The sequence below is a fragment of the Sprattus sprattus genome, assembly GCF_963457725.1.
Source record: "Sprattus sprattus genome assembly, chromosome: 13".
Lineage (NCBI taxonomy): Eukaryota > Metazoa > Chordata > Actinopteri > Clupeiformes > Clupeidae > Sprattus > Sprattus sprattus.
In genome coordinates this window covers 14,463,355-14,484,807 of record NC_137911.1, presented here as the reverse complement: position 1 = coordinate 14,484,807, position 21,453 = coordinate 14,463,355, and the positions used below count along the sequence as shown (strand labels likewise).

The 21,453-nt window shown below is 43.6% G+C and overlaps 1 protein-coding gene across 1 annotated transcript in view; it reads right to left on the bottom strand.

Moving 5' to 3' along the window:
* The window catches only part of bmf1 (BCL2 modifying factor 1), a 15,911-nt gene extending 7,072 nt beyond the window's left edge, over positions 1–8,839 (bottom strand). Inside the window, exons 1-3 of the mRNA XM_080850404.1 lie at positions 8,759–8,839; positions 4,294–4,493; positions 2,350–2,522 (exon numbers count right to left, since the gene is read on the bottom strand). Of these exons, the coding sequence (XP_080706530.1) occupies positions 2,350–2,522; positions 4,294–4,468 (348 nt within the window). The 5' untranslated portion in view covers positions 4,469–4,493; positions 8,759–8,839. The remainder of the gene's footprint in view (positions 1–2,349; positions 2,523–4,293; positions 4,494–8,758) is intronic.
* Between the last annotated feature and the right edge of the window lie 12,614 nt (positions 8,840–21,453).

The following is a 21,453-nucleotide window of genomic DNA, read 5'->3' as shown; positions in this document are numbered from 1 at the left end:
GTGTGCATGTGTGTGTGAGACTACACAAGTGTGTGTCAGAGAGGCAAGAGGTTCAGAGTGTGTGTGTGTGAGGCTGAAGCGGAAAACCGTGCTCCCCTGATTTTCAGGCAGCTTAAATCATGCCTCAAGGCAACCTGACCGTTAGAAATTGCAACTCATCCTCATCAAGGATGGCCACCACACCAGTAGTATATTTTGCTGAGAACATTAACACAAACAAAAACACACACCCAGTGAAGGATCGGGCGGGTGGGGGTGTGTGTGCAGAGCGATAAACAGGAAACACTCCGGGATAGGTGACACTGGGGGTAAGAGAGAGAGTGAGAGAGAGAGAGAGAAGGAAGGAAGAGAGAGAGAAGGAAGGAGAGAGAGAGGGGGGGGGTAAGAGAGAGAGAGTGAAATAAGAGAGCAAGAGAGTGGTAATGAGTTCATGAGGGTGGTTCATGAGGGTGGAAAACATGAGTGAGTGAATGGAAATTAAGAATGAAAACAATAAACAAAGAAAGACAAAACGAGTGAAAGAGGGAGAATAAAAGAGGAGGGGACGTCCTGCTCACATATCGAGTCTCGGGAGGTTCATGAGCCAAGTTGTGGCTCACACTGGGCTCCCTCTCCCTCTCTCTCTCCCTCTCTCTCTCCCTCTCACACACTCTCTCCCTCTCAATTCCCGTTTTTCATTTCTAAGGCTTTATTGACATATGTAGATCATAGAACAAAATACTAAAATACTGCTATTAATAATTATTTTTATATACATACAGTATAAATAACTACTAATAATAATAATGGTAAAAAAGGAAGGAAAAATAAAATGAAGCGAAAGCACTACTTATTATTTGAGATTTGAGTTAGTGAAAGATATTTAGGACATTCTGGAAGAATGGTGCTGGTGTCTCTTTTGCCTGGATTTTTTCTGACGTCCTGTTTCTATCTGTAATTTGTGATCACCCAAGCAGTATTTTGTTTGACATATAGTGTGTGGTTGCTTCAGATTGACAAGTTCTGCTAAGTGGTATTCTCTGTTTAACTTCATGTTTTTTTGTTAGATTGGACTTTGTCTAGCCACTGAGAAATATAGGCAACTCTATAATCTTTGTGGATTTCTTCAAGTTTTATTGGGTCTATTTCCTCGATATGATATTTTCTCAGATTCTGCTAAATAAACAAGCAGTGCCTTGTGATGTAAGATGGGGGATCTGATTGTTTTAAGCGCATCCAGAATTTGAATGATCTTTGGGTAATTGCAAGGGACATGGGCAAACGGCCCAAATCTAAACTGCGTGCATTATTTGATGCATTACTATGGATGTGTACAAAACCTCTCTCTCCCTCCCTTTCTGTCTCCCTCTTTCTCACCCACACTCTTTTATGTCCGCGGCTCCGGGACATGGCAACAACACCCACCCCATCCCCCTCCCCCTCCCCCTCCACTCCGAGCCACAGCTGATGGACAAACCACCTGAGTCAACACATCAGCACCGCCGCCCAGGACACACATACAGGCTAAAATTGGACCCGATTCTACGTGACTCAGGAGCCAAAAAAACCCTGTGTGAATACACTGTCTTCATAAAAAACTGCTTCAATGAAAAATGTAACTGTTGACTTAAGTCCAATCAGCAGAAGTACGTATGTCTAGCACTTGTGTTTTCTCAATTGTTAGGACATGCTTTTAGGTGTGATGGAAGCATAAAACAATCTTTGCTGTTTCATTAGTTCGACTAGCTATAAATATCGAATATTTATTAACAAATGTTCGCAGAAGTTGTGGCATGCTATTTCAGATGTTACCAGCTAACCGAGCAATCTTCCATGATGCATGGCCCCCACTTGGACTCTAGTTTCAGGAAGGTAGGTGTCTGACTGATGTGCATCGTATACAAAACCAAAGCTAATATTCCTTGAACTTTCCCATGAAAAGTGGGGTATTTTTTGGTTTATGTATGACCTGTGAACACAAAGGCACTTTTTGAAATAAACTCGATTGAGTGGTTTTGTCTCTGGCATGTGACATTTTGTATTGTATTTGTTATAATTCCTTAACACATGTACATTGTTAAAAAAATTAATGATCAAATTGACAAATGAGTTTAAACTACTTTTTCTAAGTAGCTTTGGATTAGATTAGCTACAGACTAGCTTTTACTCTAGGGTAAATTTGCTGTTGTTCACCTTCTTCCAGCATGAAGTAACTGGTAGCTTCCAATGCTATGTTTTCAAAGTAGCATCCTCAACAATGCATGAGTGCCAGTGTGAGTGATTGACTGTGTGTGTGTGTGTGTGTGTGTGTGTGTGTGTGTATGTGTGTGTGTGTGTGAGAGAGAGAGAGACACTAGTGTGTTTGCATACCAGCTGTAGATGTTCCTGGTGGAACTGATCTCCGATCATCTGCAGTTTCTGGCCTATCTCCACTTCCACACTCCTTGCTGCTGGTTGCCGGGGGCGATCGGCGGGTCCCCACTGGTCCTCGGCCATGGCTTCACCCTCACGCTCAAAATGGGACAATCGCAGGGCTGCGTTACCTGCCATTAAAAAAGAGCAACACACACAGAATATTGATTATGTCAGATAGAGCTATTCTACTAATCGCTAGTAAACTTTATGCTGCAACCAAAGCTTAATGAAGTAGCTTAACACATCTCCCAAGATTAGAGTCTTTCCAGTTGAATTTTACTATGAAATAAAATTGACAGGTACACCTTTTCCAAGTATTTCCCCAGACAAATTCACAATCATACCCACAGCTTTCATGACAGGAAAACAATGTCTCCCCAAACTGTCTGCTCTGACATAACTTAGACAGCACAAATTACACCAGACTTCTCCATGGTCACATGTTGTTTGCCTGGTTTCATAACAATTCAAATCAGACAGAGCGGCGTGCAGTTAGACGAAACAGTAGACACAAAGGATACTTGTAGAGTGTAAAAGGAAATCGTGCTTTCGAAAGCCACGTGAGTCACAGGGGGCTGCGTGCCACGGCCACTCTGAGGAAGTTGCCCCACGAGTCGAGAAACGCTCGAGAGAGTGAAGGACGGACTGGGACAGTGACAGGTTACAGGAGGGTAAAGTCAACTTAGTGACCTTTCAACTATACTCCAGATAAATCTGACTTTGTGAAACTGTAGCTGGTAGAGCAAGGTACAGAGGTCGGTAAATGGGTTTGATATCTAGGGGGAACTCATGCTATTGAAAAATGTAGGCCCCCATATCTGCAAAAGACTGTAATACACTTTTTGTTCGCTAAATGAATAAATGAGGTAAATGTACATCCATATCTCTTTTATTGTATATGCTCCTGCTCCTGGCACACATTCATGACAATTCCCTCACACACTGCAGTCATTTGACAGAGACAGCTAAATCATCTGGCCATTTTCATTCCTGACTAGGTAGATATCAGGGCTAAAATCAGTTCCTAAACCATTCATTTAAAAGCTTTACAACCCCGTACAATATGACCGACATCCAGGGCACGGCATCTGCCCCTCCTGCCGGGCTCAAGCCAAGGGCTCCCTGCCAGTCAGTCCACCAGCCAGCCAGGCAGCTAGCGTTCCTGTGTCTGCCAAGGTTATGCCAGGGCAGCGAGCCAATGGTTGTTTGCAATGCAAAGCAGCCGAGCGAGCCCACAGGTAATAAAAGCCGTCGTGACCAAGACCGGCAGACGCCAGAGGGGAGGGCCTTGGAGCCACGGGGCGGCAAACGAGCGGCCGTAAAAGTGTTGCCATTGCGGTTCAGTGGCGCCTGGCCTCAGGCTATGACAGGAGAAGGCACTAGCTGGCCCGGAGGTGCCTAGTCTCCCTCACACTCGCGTACGTTGGCTCTCTTTCTTTCTCTCGCTCACTCTCTTGTTTTTTTCTCTATGCGCCTCGCTCACTCTTTGAGGGAGGAAGCCATCTCTACCAGGCTCTGAACTACAGCATTTGACATTGATTTGTTTTGGCATCGTGAGGTTTAAACACAAGGCAGTTTTACATCCAGCAACGAGAACAACAAAGCTGACAGTAGTTGCTGATTCTTTATTCCTGCAACAAGCAAGCAGATTTCAATAAATCAAGCCTCCTGATTCAAGAGCTGTGATAAGTAGCAAGTCTACACTGTTTTGGTAAGTGTCAAAAACAGCCTGATGGAGTGTTGACAGCAGAATTGTCATTCCTAGAAAAGGGCACACCCACAAACACAACACCCCTTATAATAGGGGCAAGTTATTTTTTAAGGAAATGTATCTTTGTATTTATCTGCGAGTAGTGTGTGTGTGTGTGTGTGTGTTTGCTTGGGGGGGCTTCGTCTTACCGTGGAAGAGTCGTCTTGGCTCCTCTGCCAGGCCACAAGGCAGCATGCCGCTGCCTAGCAACAGGGCGGGGCTGGGTGTCTGGGTGGCCCTGTTCTCCAACTTGACCTCCTTTATCTCCCTGAAGGGTGTGTGCCAAAGAGAGTCCTGAAAAACATCCTCGTCCTCATCCTCCATGTGAACTTCCCCGCAATCGGGCTGCCTGCAGCCAATCAGTGGAGAGAAGCAACAAACAACAACCAATTAGCTGCCAGTCTTTATCCACACCAAGACAGGCTGCCCAGAGATGGGCGTCTTGTAACCAATCAGAGAAGAGAAACAAACGGGCCTCATCATTGTGACTTCAAAGTTACAGAACCCTGTAAAGGGATATTTAAAAGTTTTCACTTTTCTGGAGTGACGCAACCTAAAAGTGTGACATGTCTCGTTTCAGGTGCCACTTCAAAACAACAAAACAAACAGGTCCAGTGTTGTGCCAGCTTTGATTTTCAGGGGTTTCGGCGGGGTTCTGAAGATGGAGGGAAAAAAAGTCACCTCAAGCTTTTTTTCCTCAGCAAAGTAATAGTAGGGTGGAAATTAGTGTGGCTTTAGCAAGGCCCCTGTGTGATTCGGTTTAAATAGCAGAGGTTGTCACCACGACGAAACCACACACTCGTTTGCCTGTGGTTGGGCGACTCGTAGTGCTATATTTAGGCCTAACCGTAGGCTGCTGTTTGGCGGGAGCCTGGTCATCCATCTTTCTCTCCCTCTCTCTCTTCCTCCTCAGCACTGAGGTCTTGCGGCTACATTCGGTCCTCTGGAAAGCCTCAATGTTCCGTGAGTGACAGCAAGATCAGCATTCACTACTTCAGTAATATTGTTTACCCGTCTAGTGCCAACAGAGAGAGGGAGGCAGCCATCACAAGGCCATTCCAGCGCAAATAACATCGAGCGAAATGAGGAGAATGAGGGGCCACCCCCCTCTCCCTTTGGCACAATAAAGCCATAAATTGAGAGGCATGACACTGACAGTGAACTAGCGTATGTCCCTTCTGCAACACACAAGAAATTCATGACATGGCACGGTCAGTTGTCAGCAGTTTTCTAGTACAAAATGATCCATTGCGAATGGATAATGACTGCTTTTTAATAATTTCTTTCTTTCTTTTTTACAAAACACTTTTACACATCTGTCAGCCTGCCAATAGCTGAGGTTGTGTGTGTGTGTGTGTGTGTGTTGGCTTTGCAGTCACCCTGGCACTTCCTTTTGTTTTCTTTTCTCTTGCCTTTTAATAAATGATGGTAATTCCATTAGACAATCTGTTTCCTATGAACCATCTGCCATTCTGACAACGTATTTCCATGCCATTTGTGTGCATATTGCATATGGTTCTACAAATCCAGCGTGCAGTCCTTGCGTTTGGCTGGACAAGGCCGACGACAGAAAAAGGTTTTAAGAGCCGGGCTGCTTGAAGTTGATAAATGCAAGTTTCGGTGGGTTTCGTTGCAGGCCATTGCCAAGTTGCGAGTGCTGCAGGGCCGTTGTCTGCGACTCCTCCTGAGCGCACGGCACAAGACTCAGCGCTTCAGCGACATACAGCTCCCTCTGCTGCCTTCTACTCACTACACACTGACCCGCTGCCCATGTGAGGACACACACACACACGCATTTTCCCTAACAGACATTAAAACAGCTGAAGACAAGGTAACACATTCACTGAGAAAGACAAACTCATTCACACACACAAAATTTTGCTCACGCCTTTGGCCAGTCATACTCATTCCCATACACCTATACACAAACACTCGCACACAGGTTGTACAATAATCAATACTTTCAAATATATCCATTCCAACCTGATAAGCCCCACCCTGACAACTTTACTGTGATGTCCTCAGCTAAACAGTTCTCCAAAACATGCCTACAAGCTACTCACTGCAACCTCAGACATCCTGCCAGTCTCTGACTCCAACCCCCAACTTCACACCCTTGCTTTCTCACTCCCCCTAACCTCCTAATAGAAACAGACACACAGAGACAACTCTCACAAGCACACACCCACGTCCCCAAAATGTCGATCTCACACATCAGCACCAACAGGCGTCAAAACCATAGTGAACACATGTAAACATGACATTTACTACTTGCCCTTTTTACAGGAATTGTTGTGGTCAACATTTGAACATGTGTTGAACTGCCAGCATAACAAAGTGTCACCAGCTCTGAATCAAAGTAAGCGATGGTGAAACATACAACCGGTTAAACATTTCATTTGGAAGTGTTTAACCGTTAACGAGGAAAGATAAGCTTGAGAGATGCCCTCGGGCTATGATTGCTAAGTCAAATATTAGCTAATTGTGTTTAAGAACGACACACAAGGTGGACTTCGTCGCCTGAAAGGCTACCGCACGCGCTGAGTGCAGCCGCAGCATCATATTACATCATTTTTTTTGGAACGCCCGCTCACGAGAGCACATATTTCTCGACTCGTTTGGGAGAGGATAGCAACTATTCAGCCATTCACATAGGGCCATTATAAAAATGTCACATATAATTTGAAAATACATATTTTTTCCCCCAACTAAGCTTTGCCATTGGGGATATGGCTTTGATACAAAGTGTTCAACATGAAAAATGTTAAAACACCACCCCCTGGCTGGCGGTGTCAACGAAAATAGCAAGTACTCGCCTACTCATGATAGCTGCTTGTCACTACAAGATTCAGGAAATGACAGCTTGGCTAAAAAATCTACCCTGCACGGCAGCCCGACGTCGAGATTACCTTTCTGTATGTGGATAAATGGTTACAGACTACGGTAAATGCATTGTGTGTTCCTTATCTATCCGTCTACCAAGTCACGATGATATTTAAAAAAAAAAAAAAAAAAAAAAGGTAAACGACGAACGAAGCGAACGAAGTTCCATGTTTTGCATGGCTTGAAAAGTTAGCTCGCTAGCTGTGTCACCCACGGTAATGGTAAATTGGCAGTTACCGCTTACGTTAACTTGGTAGGTTCTAACTTGTTTGTACCCTGCCTCCCTACGGGCAAGTGTTTCGGGTGGATAACGGACGGTCACATTTCGGTGATTCCAGTGTATCAATATATAAACTAGTCGTATTAACAAACGGCACAAAGTGACAATTTAACTACCCGACCAGCAGGGATTAAGTTGTACTTGTTCACAAAACCCACCGTTACGATAGATACCGTTTCTTGACTTTTCCTGGGGCAGACACACGGTTGTAAACCGAGTGAACACATTGCGCGCAGTCAGATACATAACTTTACTATCGATAGGTACCTTACTTTGCAAATTTAACTTCCGTGTTTTTTTTCTCCCAAAACCAGAACTTTTTAAGTATATGGAAATCAACACAGATTTAGTTGACATAGTCTTGATGATATTAACGATAATCAAATGTGCGTAAGTCTTTAACGTTTAAAAGAGTGACTAAGCAGCAAAACACTATCCTACTAACGCAGACTAATGACAACTATGGTATTATTATTTACGCAGTGTTAGACCTATTTCCTAGTAAATTCAAGTTAAGTTAGTTAACAACCGTGCCCCATCAGCTTTCGCTTGACATGAAAACAAAGATGCAGTGGGAGGAGGGAGTTTTCCCATTCCGATAGTGGTGTGCTAACTTATCAAAGGTTGCTGGGTTCTAGTGTAGAGGAGCATGAGAATCCACGGCTACCACCGAGTTAGGACTCGACCACAAAATTCTACCGAACCGTCTAATCCGCCAAGCTGAATAGTTTCAGGCTTTCAGCATTTTCAAGCAAGTCAGAAAACGTTACAGATTTTGTTAAGGTGTATTCCAAATCTCTGCATGAGATAACAAACAAGGAAGGTGGTAATTATGCAGGTGCCTTGTCAAATAACCTTAACAAAACAGCTAAATCAGTCCTTTAAAATCAAGTTTATCTACACTGAACAACCTATAACGTAACCCGTACCGAGCCCGTTATAAAGTTAGTATGAACTGTCAGACGGACGAGTGACAAACATAAACGTTACAGCTATCCTATCGCTACGTTTCTACCGGTAACTAGCCCGCTGGCTAGTTGGTACTTGCCCCTACAGAGGCGACCTACCGAACCTTGCCGAAGACACAATTTCCATGCCACACTTGTCAACTCTAGCTGGATATTTTTTTCAGATTGAATAATCAACATATTGTCTGTCAACAGGGTCATCAAAATACGGAATAACAAAATCCACTGATTAAACATCCGTTGTCCAACACCGCATGACAAAAAACGAATTATGTCTAATGTAGCCAGCAAGACAAGTTCGTTAGCAAGCGAGCTAGCAAGCATTATTCGCATTGTCATAACTTAACGAAATTAATAATGCTGCTGTAAGACTAATATTTATATAAATGATACAGTTAATGTACAATCATACTTAAACCTGAGAAAGAAGAAACTAACGTTACGTCTTTGCCTTTGATAATTTGCTCAGGTTCTTCATAATACCTCGGTAAGTCCTCCCAGTCGTGGTATTTCCTTGTCAGAAATGTATTTGTATGATCACGATTGTTGGCGACGCAGGCAAGGTCGTGCTTATCGCTGCTCAACTTCTTTCTCTGCTGTGAGTGGAGTGGCATGCCCATTTCATCTTCGTCGACGTCAGAAGAAAAAAAGTACTCCTCCCTTTGACTAAACGTCACGAAGTAAATAAATCAGCCTTAAAGACACAGTAGCATCGCACTGAATTGCACAGTTACAATTTGTTAATATCAGTTTAATAGCCAATGTTGTCAGTCTTGTCTTTTTCGATACATTTTTTAATTTATTTAATTATCACGATCACGGATGTCATTTTAACTTAGGGTTACAGCCACAGGACAATTGAATCATACACCATAACTCATTCTGTTAAATGTTTCAGATGTAAAATGTCAAGTTGATCTCAATAATCTCCAATTGACCATTTAACGAATATGTATTGCCACAATATACGTTGCTCACCGCAGAATTGAGTTGTTATACCTTTAAGAATTAAGCCAGAAGTCCTGACAACCAATCAAAATGTTTGTTTTGATCCCGCCTATTTAGACACGTGGATGGGAAATTCCCCAGCGGGAAAACTAGTCCACTTTCTGTCAGCGACTGCCTCCGCCTTTTCTGCCGCTGAAATGAGTAGCTACTGCCTATTTGAATGACAATTGTCACATCTGTGTGCCATTGTGTTAACAGTGTTTATTTTATCGATGAGGGATAACACAGTCAAGTCCCATTAAGAATACGTTGATGAACACTGTAAAATATAAATAGAAAGGGTAACCTATACACCAGCAGCAAATAAAGGATTTTATGCACATGAATGTTCATTTGGCCAAAGATGGTGGACATATGGCGCAAAATGTAAACATCCAGTAATTCTGAAACATTGTCATTTTCATTGGATGATTTATGCACACAATTTTCCCCTTGTGGATTTACCCTTTTACTTGATCTTTTTTTGCTCATATGAGATTGAAACCTGATCTATGCTCATCTTTAACAATCCCCCGCACTATCATTGTTTGATGGATAGGTGAACTTTATCCAAGATGGCAAACAATCTACCCGTAATCGGCATTGTGCACTGTGTGCTCTGCCTGACACAGCTGTAATGGTTTCTAATTACCTTTCAGCATAGCAGATCAGCACATGATTGTAACGTTCCCACAAAAAAGGCCACGCCCTGTCCACTCAGTCCACCATGCCACTGTTTGTGAGGCTCTATTTATTCCCCTTTGGAATCCAGTGCTGGCTTGAGTGTGGTGCTGGTAGGCCGGGGCAGGTGTTGGTTGTTATGATCTGCCCTTTCTCCCACCCCCCGGGGTATCACTGATCAATAAACACTTGGACAGCTGGGGGTAGAGAATGACCCTGCATTCTCTCACACAGAAGACAATTCAAAAACCCTTCAACACCCCTCCCTCCCCCCAACACTGACACACACACACCACTCCCCTACCCCCACTAGGACTACTCAGCCCCCAACACTCAATCTGTCAGTCATCAGACTACCTTCCCCCATTGTGGGCGTTGTCCATAGGCACAGTCACAGTCACATGCACATAAACACACAACATACCTACACACCTACAATCACACATGTACTCACAAACACGTAATGCCCACACACACACATACATGCACATTGGTGTTTGACTCACAACCCCCTCCCCCCATCTCTCTGCTGCATGCACACATTAAAACACATTCACAGTCAACCACTGCACAACACACACTCTCCTCTTGCTTTTAAAATTTCATACAGTGCCCAGGCAGTGCTGTGGGACCTGATGTGACAAGTGAGAAGAGACTGCTTTCACATCCACTGTGGTATTGGAAAAAAGATTACACTTGCATGACCGAGCGCAGAGCAAAACAAAAGCTGTGGGGGAGATCCAGCGCTGGCTCTTTCAATATCAGTCATAACAAAAACACCAACACATGACCCTGGGCTGGACCCATGTAGGAATTATCCCGGTAGAATGGGTCAGTTCATTCACATTTTCCCAAAACCTGTAGAGGTGAGAAAACAAATTGACAAATCTTGACAACCTTTCTGTTCTTTACTTAATCCTCGTCTTTTGTTGTTGAGTCAGTAGCACGTTGACAGTCCAGATTATATGGTAGAGAAACCAACATAGGTTTTCTTTGAAAGATGCTCTGATGGTGCATTTCCTATGCAACTTCTGTTCTATTGAAATTTCAACACTGCCCTTCCCCCATGTTATGGCTATTTGACATTATCCGTATTAAGATGCCAAATGCTGACAGTTGTAAAGCTGTCACCTGTCATATTGCCAGAGATTTACAAGTGCATTTCCATAACTGAAGCTTCCATAACTAAGAAAAAAAGCGAAATAAAAATGTAAGACCCCCACTCACAATCAGCTCTGCATGTTACAAACACTCTGAAATTCAACACCTTTTGTTGACATATCCAGGGATGGGTCCTCCCCTCCCCCGTTCCCTCCACTCTCACCTCCCCTGAACTGAACCTTAGCCTGACTAACCAGGCTCCGAGTTCACAGCGAGTTTGTTTGGGTCTGGGCCAATTCATTAGGCTGTGATCAGGTTCACAAGGCGGCCACAGATAAATCTCCACTTGCACCCTGCACTGGTGACACAGTCACAAACGGGGGAGTGCGTGGTGATGAAAAGTCTGCCTTTAGCCACGGCGTTGTTAGTAACCGTTAGATAACCTTTATTTGCTGAGTCCTTTGCGGAAAGTTGTCTTCCACACGGTTCATCTGTGACGCACTCATGTGCTTCATGATGCTGTGGCTTGTTCATTGTTCACATGAACACAACATGTTTTGCCTGACTAATTTATCTCATTGACAGAAATTAACTTGTTTTTTCCTTATATAAACCATGGGAATTGAGGTTTTAACTGAACTTGGTTCTTTTTGAGCCGTGTTAATATACATTTTACAGACCCTGTTTATGTTGTGACCGAACACTAATGTGCAGTTGTATTGAAAAGTTTGGGATTTTGTTGATTTTTGTGGTGAAACAAGTAAAAAGAACCCTTGCAGCAAAGACACATTAAACAATGAGGCTTTTTAAAAATGTTAATGTTGTGTAAAGACAAAAATGTAACAGAAATTGTGGCCTGTGCAAAAGTGTGGACACCCGACTAAGTCAGCACTCCTTTGGCAGGTATCATATCTTAAAAATGTTTTTGGTAGGCTGCTTAAAGTTTCTCTATTCTTGATTTGTGAATTATCTTTCTAGCAGATCAGTTCAAGTTCTGAGATACATTTAGGGTGTCTTGCATGCACATCCAGTTTAAGCCTTTGTTCATTATTTGTTAAAGCCTTTGTTGATTATGGCCAAATATTTTTTTTAACCTAATCTGCTCATAGCACTTAGCACTTTAGATGTCACTTTGCATACTACAGAAGTTAGCATATATGATTAGTAGGTTGGTAAAGTTTCCTTCTGATGGCTCTTCCTAGTAGTACATCTTATAAGTGCAAACAGCACTGCACAGTGGAATGGTGCACCACCACACTCGTGTCAGATCATTCTTCCTGGAGGGCTTTTGAGTCATATGAGGAGTTTGTTTTTACGCAGTTTGTTTTGTGCGGTTTTATCTGAAAGTGTATCAGATCTCTTTCAAGATATCATCTTGACAGTTACCCTTAACAGGCACATGGAAATGCTGTGGTATCTTTTTAAAACCGTCTGCTGCTTTGTGGGCATCAGATAGATTCATTCAGATCCTCTGTCAGTTGCTGAGAGGAGCCTGTTGTTGAGTGTTGTTGAGCATTTAGAGGAGACAGAGAACCAGCTTCTGGAATAGTCATAAGCTGACCATTCCGAATGACAACTCTTGCCCTGCTCTTCAAAAGGCTTAACAAGTTCATGTTATTTTCTGAAAGGGTGCCCCAATGTTTGCACATGTCATAATTTAATTTTTTTCTTTCTAACCATTAACAGAAAAGTAAGAGTGCAGAAACATTTAAAGAAGTCTTCATTTTCAAATGGTCCTTTGCTGCAGGGGTTATATTTACTTTTTTTCACTTAAAAAATAAACAAAATACAGGTTTTCAGGGGTATGCAAACTTTTGCATACAACTGTATATATTGTAATTTAACTGAGCCATAACGTTGTGGTGTGATGGTTTGCTATTTACTATGCTTTTAGTTGTCTGGTGTTGTTTAATTAAGATTACAGATGAAGTAAAGCAAATGCTTGTCCCATTACGTTATTGCCAAGTCAGTGCACTTGTGCTTAAAGCATGTATATAGTTCATATATGCATAAAACATGTGTCTGTCATTTAGTTATGTAAATCGTATTTTAATTCCGCTGTTTTAATGACCAGATATGGCTCACAGTGTAGTCCATATCCAGCAAAGACCTTGACACCATTGTATCTGCTTGGATAAGATGGGTGGTGTCAGAGGTAAGAATGAAAGATTTATACAAAGAGACATCAGTGCCGTTTAAAGTGCAGTGCTGGAGTTACTCTGTTTCCATGGTAACTAAGGGGAAGGAGCACCGTAGCGACGGGCGCGAGACTGAATACCAACCCCAGTGCCAGCAGATTCCCCATTGGCCTTTGCTGCTTGTCACAGGGATTGTAAACATAAACAAGTGGTTTCCTGGGGTCTAAGGAGACAAGTCAAGAGAGGATCTGGCATCTCTTTCGGTTGCATCCGAAAGCGCAGTAAAGAAGCTAAAAGAGACACACACACATACACATACACCAATACCAAAACACACACACACATGGCTGCACAATCACATGCTCCACTTCCCCTAGTAGCCCTATAACCCATTGCTCCCCCTGACCTCTCCCTCTCTCCTCCTTACACTCCTCCCACCCAAACACACACACACACACACTCACACACTCACACACTGACCCACCTACACACACATGCACACACCCACACACTCTCCCCCTTCTCTCACCAAAACATCCTCTGCACGTGGTGAATCCTGCCTGGAAACCAGGAAGGGGGATTCCGCCCACTCCAATTGGACGAACTCCATAGCAACCACGTTTGATCCGCCAGCTAGTGAGGCGTAGCACGAGAGGCACACTGACCCAATAGCAGTGTAGCGCAGTAGACACACTGACCTGGTAACAGTCTCCTGACCGCCTTGTCCCGCCTTCACCCCAGCCTCATTGGCTCAGTGCAGCTTCTCTACCCATTTGCAGATCGTTGTCGTGGGTCTTGCTTGGCACTGGCACTTGTCATTCTCTCATTCATATTCATCGCTCTCTTTCCAGCGCTGTCATCAAAATATTTTTGCAGAGGGCTCTGCACAGTCTCTGGAATTTAACAACTGTGGGGTTGTCACCTGTTCCTTGTTCGTAGGAATGCATGACAAGAGAGGTGAAATCCATGCTGCTTTCTTCATAATGCATAGTACTTTTGTTTAATCTATTGTATACATAGTTTACAAGAATGCAAGATAGGCATGGATTATCATGCGTTAAGAACACACATTTAGTAAGTTTAGTTTAGTTAAAGTAAACTCAATGTTTGCAAGAGCAATCACAGCCCAAGTTTTTCAACATGAATGCAAACAAAAGCAAGATGATCGCGAGTGCTGGACTTATCTGCACTCATTCGGAATACATTAAGATGTGAAACCTGATTGCAAGGTCAAGCCTCTGGTGGCATGCAGAGGCTATATCTGGCAGCATGCCCAGCTGCATGTGTTCTTTATGAAATCCTATCACAGGTATAGAATTATACAAAGCCCTACTTACTCTAAAGAAGTTAGATTATCACGAGGTATAATCCTCACGTGTGTGACACGCATGGAAGGGACCATAATCATACACGATCAAGGGCATGTTGCGATGAATAACGCATGCGTATGTCTTTCCATATGCATATATTATCCTTATACGTCTAGTCTGGGCCAGAGACACTCATCACAGACGCTGAGAGAGATCCTCTGTCTACAGCCCCTTGCGCTGCTCTCAGGTGAAGACAGTGTGAATAATTAAGCAGTCAGTGGGTGGGAGAGGCTCCTAATATAGGGCTCTGACCCTGGCCTTTTTCAGAGGCAGACAGACGCAGCCTCAACGGGGCAGACTCGCAGTCAGTTGTGAGCCGTCCAGGGCCACACAAAGATGCCTTGGATATTAAGCAATGACATCCGATCTCCCCCAGGTAACTGAGAGCCCTCAGACACAGACGATTTCTTTTTCTCTCCGTCTGGTAAACAAACGGTGTGTTTGCCCCTACTTTTCGCCGGCGGCCTACGTGCGCCTCCGCCACTCTGTCTCAAGTTTTTTTGTTGTTGTTGTTGTCGTGGTTGTGTTATCCTAACGTCACCTGCACCTGGAGACCTGGCCTAGTTTCTCTGCCTCAGTTCGATTAAACAGTTCTGTTTTTCACAGCTAACTTTTTTAGCGTGTGGGTCTCACTCTGTACCGCATTAGATCATCAGTATAAGGCTTTGGGCCTGATGTTTTTATTCAGCAGCACAGCGATGATGGCATTGCTCATACACACACCAGAAGGCCTGCCTTCCACATGGCTGCCCCCGGCTCCTGTCGTTTGGATCTGGCGTAATCTAGGAGTGCTGGAGGTCTCCAACAAACGCCCCAAGGGGGTCAGAGAGCCTGTTGTACAGTATTATGAGTGAAAAGCTGCCTGTGTCCATCTGTTCTTGTGCTACGTTTCCCCTCCCGTGCGCACAACGCTCGAGTGATTCCTATCACATTAAACCAGCGCAGTTAAAGGAGGATTTTGTGCTTTTGTGGGAATTACGTGCAACTGTTTTGATCTCCCTTTGTGGGCCCTTCACCCGATGAGATGTGACAGTTGTGGATTTTTTTTTCTGCTCCTTCGATTCCCCCCTTGGGATGTTTGTAGAGTTCCTTAAATAGATCCCATTAATCCTCTTTGAAGATCAGTGACCCACAACGCAGTGTGAGACTGGACGTACGGGTAGAAAAGGCAAACAGAGAGGAGTAGAGATGAAAAGATAACCATAACCTGAGCCTACATCAGCCCTTAAGACACCACAGACCGAACACAAATAATCCCTCAAGCACTATACTTCATCACAGATTGACCTTTTCAATATTATAGCGTCAATATTATATTACAGTATCTTTCAGTTTAGCAAGTACTCAAAGGCAATCCGCATTCATGTGAATGATCTTAGTATCATTTGCATGGTTATGAGAATGGAACTTGAAATGTGTTTTACAGATGTATGTTACTGCTGTAACATTTCACAGAAAAGGTTAGCGGTTTCCATGGCCAACCCCATTGGTTTTCCCTTTACTTCAGTCATCAAAGTTATTGTGGACATAAGCCGTGACCCATGAACCTGTGGCACATTGAAGTGGTTGACAGCAATCAGAGTTTAAAGAGCCAGGGCTTGCTGGTTTCCATGGTGGAATGTGGTTAAGCTCTGGTCAGAAGAGATCTGACACAAACAGTGTTTGAACTTTCTGTGTGTGTGTGTGTGTGTCATCCAAACAATGAAGCTCAGTCTTCTCACTCCCCCATGAAGATATTTGTACACACACTTCCCAGCAAAACCATGTAGACTCACACACACATACTTCCCGGTAAACGTTACAAACAGCTTCAGACTCAAACTGTACTTGCTCAGCAGATGCAGACAAAGGGTGCGAGAAGATGTTCTTAATGTATACCTGTGTACTTGAACAGGTATAACTTGTTGAAAAGAGTTAGATTACTTCAAATGGGTGTCTGTAAATTCACAGCTTGCAACAATGCTAGCACTTAATATTCAGACATGTTTGGCACCCTAACATTCATGATGAATCACTTTCTTTAGACTTTTCCAGCTTTCTGCAATACCATACCATGTTATCTCTCCTGCCCCATTTATACGCGATACAGTAGGCCCAAGCTCCTGTAAGCAGATAGCGTGGTGTTTATTTAAAGCTTAATTACCCGTAGGTGGTTTAAATTGGGCCTACATGAAGGGGCCCAGGTAAAAGCCTATTCACTCAGTTTCATAGTGCTCCACTGATGGGCTCTCTCATCAAGTGCTAATTATTCTGCCAGGACCCAAGGGATCTGGTTTCGGCCTCTGTGCCAGCTACTAAACATTTATCTGCCATCATTCATATTTAACCATCGTTGATTATCTCGCTACAATGTAGGAGGCTGACAGACTCTTACTTGACACCTGGCACAGCGCATACAGAGTCTATAAAAAGAGAAAGAAAGACAGAACGAAAGAAATCTCACATATCAACACCTGTTTGCCAACATTGTGGCTCCACAGTCATGCAAACACCTGCCTAGAGACATGCAGGTACAAAAGCACACATCCATCTTGGAGCTCAATGATAGTGACTCACCTGTGAAATGAACAGACGCTTGCTGTCTCAGCACTTTTCAGCAAACATTTTTTTTTTATCATTTTACTCAAAAGTTTAAACTGGCTGTTAGCTACTAGCAGGCAAAGTGTCGCTCTGATGAAAAGGTAACAAATAAATAACTGATCCATGTCTGCAGGTTTCAGATACAAAAAGCTGGGATTAGTTCAGACAGGACAAAAAAAAAAGAAAAACACACACACTCACACACACACACTGACTGAGTGAGAGAGAAAGGACTTGTAGAACAGTGTGTGCAGGTTAACCTGATACATGTGTAAACTCTCCAGAAACGAGCAGGGCTTGTCCCTCTGTGACCCAGCCCTGTTGGGCCTCCCATGCCTGAGACACAGTAGACAGAACCAGCCCCAAACACCACACACGGCAGCCGCGGTGAGTTGCGGCGCAAGGGACACCTGGCCCGACTGGCCGTCTCCCGATGGGTGCCAGGTCCTCCTCAATGGCTGACATGCACCAGCAAGCCCTTTGAGCAGTTCCTCCGGAGCAATTTGTACTTACAGCGACCAGTATAATTATCCACTAGTCGCCAGGCTAGCTCCAGGCCCATGGCCAACTGTAACCTTAGCCGCTCCTGAAAGATGCAGGGGCTATTAAGCAAAAAACACTTTGATATCGCCTCGTTGCCGCTGCGAGCTGTGAATCAACAGGTCCCACTGACACAGCTGCGTTTGTTTTGTTTCGTTTTTTTGGACTGATGCTGCCTTTCGTGATTTGACATTTATTATGTGACAAACAGTTGGAGTAATAGCCTAATGATATTGTGGTGATTTAGTCCACTTGATGCTAATTCAGAGAGTTAAGTGATTTGACATTTATTCAAATGTCAATGTCAAAAGTCAAATAATCAGGGCATAGTTTACAGGGCCAACCACATCATTGGTTGGGTGTGTTACTCACACTCATGTGACAGGTGAAATATTTTCAATGTTCAAATTTAACGTTTCAGAACTCTTGGTAGGGCCACGGCTTGGGAGCCATCAGAGCCTTCATGTAGAAGGTGCCACGTAGATGTCTGTGGATCTGGCTGATGCAACACTTGGAGGTGATGTCATGGATGTGTCGGCTTGTGACCAGCGCTGTGGAGCAGAGCGAAAGAGGGCGTTTCCTGTGTGGTAAAAGTGCAAGACTCCAAGGCGTCACGAGGGACACAGTGAGAGCCCTGAAATAGCCATCTTCACTTCAGATTGATAAAGATCTCTTTCTTCTTTGCTCTTGTGAGAAGGTTTGTTTTGGGTGTGCAATGTGAAACAGTAGGCCTACTATATGTGTTAGCAAAGAGCTTAAAAGAGCTGACAAAATTATGCTACATTAATTTATTCCAAGCTGTCCACCTCTTATAATTTGTATTTTTCTGTTGATATGTAGGTGTATGGGTTATACAATGTTTGAATTAAAAGGCAGTAGGGGTAAATGTGTAAACAAAACATATGAAAGTCATCTGACCCATGGTGTAGAACAGTGGGTGACCTCAGACATGTCCGTCTCCTGTTTCACCACTTTGCCGTCTTCCCACACACACACACACACACACACACACACACACACACACACACACACACACAGCCATAGGAACGCACATACACACTCACACACATGAACATAGTGTGCACTAACACACACAAACCACACTCACACACATACTCATAGACACACACAGACATGCAAACGCCCATGTGTACCCACACACACCAACACACTCCTTCTCTCAAGGCTGTTGACAACACGCCCCAGACTATGAGCGATGGGCACCGGTCATGCCGTCATGGCAACATAATGCCCTATTATCTCCCTGGGTGATCTTGGGCACCTCTTCATTATTTATCCCCATCTGTTTCAAATAATGGTCATGCAATCACGGTCATGCCAATCAAAACGGGGACGGCAAAGAAAAACATGAGTTGAGTTACGGTAATGAATATGCGCGAGGTGTCGCAAGGTATGAGCCTGAATTATTGATCCCATGCAGCAGAAGAGGCAAAATGATCAAAAATCAATACCTCCGTCCACCCCATTTCTGAACCAGACCAGGGTGAAATCCAAGCCGGGGTTGAGAACATCATATACCAGGGCGATGAAGGCCCCTTAATGTATATTCCATGAATAATTTACACCTTTCCCAAGGAGAACAGAGGGCAGGAACCCCAAGGCCCCTTGAATACGAAGCCATATACCTTCTGCATTTACAATGTTCTCACACTGAGTGCTTGAGCTGTGTGTGTGATGTTCATGCATGTGTGTGTGTGTATGTGAAAAGTCATTATGACCGCAGTCTGGGTTAGATGGAGAGACACTTCATGTTCTGACATGCACCGTCCCGACCAGTTTCTGTCCGTTGAAGGAGGAGGAGGAGAGGTCATTGGCATTGGATGACCTGTGGCCAAGGTTACGTGAACCCCCACCCCCGCCGAGGGTGAAGTCAGATTCCCTAACACATGGAAAACAAAAGTGCTGCCAATCACATAGAGCCAGTCAGCATATCAACCAACAACACAAGAGCCCTGTTTGTGGGACTGCAGTAGAAAAAGTCTTAAGCTTTAAGAACGAGGCTCACTGTCCTCCATTGGTTTGATTATATTGATAACCAGGGATGGGGGGGGATGCATTTTATCTAATGGTTTTCTGATAATGCATTTTAACCTATAAGACATAAACAATGCATGCATTGTGCGAGCAGTGGACAGTCCTTCAGAGTGCCCAGATGTCCTGGAAATGTTGTTGTGCCAGCCAGCTTTTCAGTTCATTCGTGGTTAAGTATCGTCTTTAAAGCTCATCAGTAGTTTCAAAAATATTGCTTGTTTGGATTTGTGTGTACATTGACTAAATTATTCTCACGTGTAAAATATATATGTGAAAGGTTAACAGTTCAGAACAGTGAAATCTCCATAAATCTATACATCCTATAATTCCCCTGCTGCCAGTGGATTAAGCTTATAGGGGAATTCCCATATGCTCTTTGTCATGGACGGATGATCTAATGTGTTTTGCACTTTAAAGACCCAGTTATTGTTTATCTCAAGGTAATGTGGTGAACTGCATCACACTGTATGGGCTTCTGTAGTCTTGAGTGCATGTGATCTATTTTTTTTTCCTTTTCCTTTTTTCCCTCTCTCTCTCTCTCCCGCTTCAGTGTTGTGGGAATGGAGAGAGTGGCTCCCGCATGACATCATTACATATGGTGAGGTGCAGCAGATGTTGCCTTGAGCAAACAAACAGAAACATGTTACTGGTTAAGTGTCACCACCAGAGAAATACAGTTTTCAATTCTATGGTTGCTACATTGCACACTCACTTTTGCACACCTGCCCTGCATTTTACCTCTCACTTTACTTTTTTTTTAATGTACACTGTTTTTTATCTGTTTTCCATACTGTGTTCTATCTGTAGTTCTTATGTTGTGTGTAGTACTTAGTGTGTTTCTATGTTTTATGTTGTGTGTAGTACTTATTGTGTGTGTATGATTATGTTTTAAATGTTTTTATGTTTACTGTATGCACCCATGCACCAGAGCAAATTTCAGGTGGGCGTATACCTACTTGACAATAAATCTGTTTCTGATTTCTGATTCTGATTCTGTTTCTGATTGGGAGGGAGAGAGCCCTACTAAGTCCTATTCCTACCAATTCCACAGTGTCCAAACTAGGAGAGGTTTAGATCTGTCATAAATAAATGACTATGATGGTTGCTTTTTCCTCTCACATCTAAAGTGCAGTAAAAAGAGAAGCATTGAGTGTATAGAGAACCTCCAAAAGAAGTTAGGAAAGGAAGCTAGGGGGATTGACTCACTGTGTGTGTGTGTGTGTGTGTGTGTGTGTGTGTGTGTGTGTATGGGGGGGGGGGGGGGGGGGGGGGGGGCATTGCAGTGAGGTTGACCATCGCACGACCACACTCTTGGGTTGTGAGGTGACATAGTTTAGACAGCCTCTCAGACGAGTTCTCTTTGATGTTGCTCTCCTATCTGCCGAGCGATCAATAGATACGTGGGTAAAAAAATAAAACCAACATCAAAGCAGACGGGCCGTGAGTTGCTGTATCATGTGCTTGTGTTTTATTAATGCTGTGGCAAAGGGCTTTCCTTTGATAGTGAGGCAAAAACGGCAAGAAGGGAAACCGGAGAGAAAGATGAATGCATGCCTATCATTTAATCTTTCCTGCAGCGTTTAATTATTAACGGTAAACTCTCTGGTCATCCGTTCAGGCTCATGGATTAATATAATTTCTCTAGTGTAACTTTTTGCTATGCAACTTTTTATATTGTTTTATTGGATGCCCCTTGAAGAGAACAGGTTATCAAAGCGCTTAATTATGT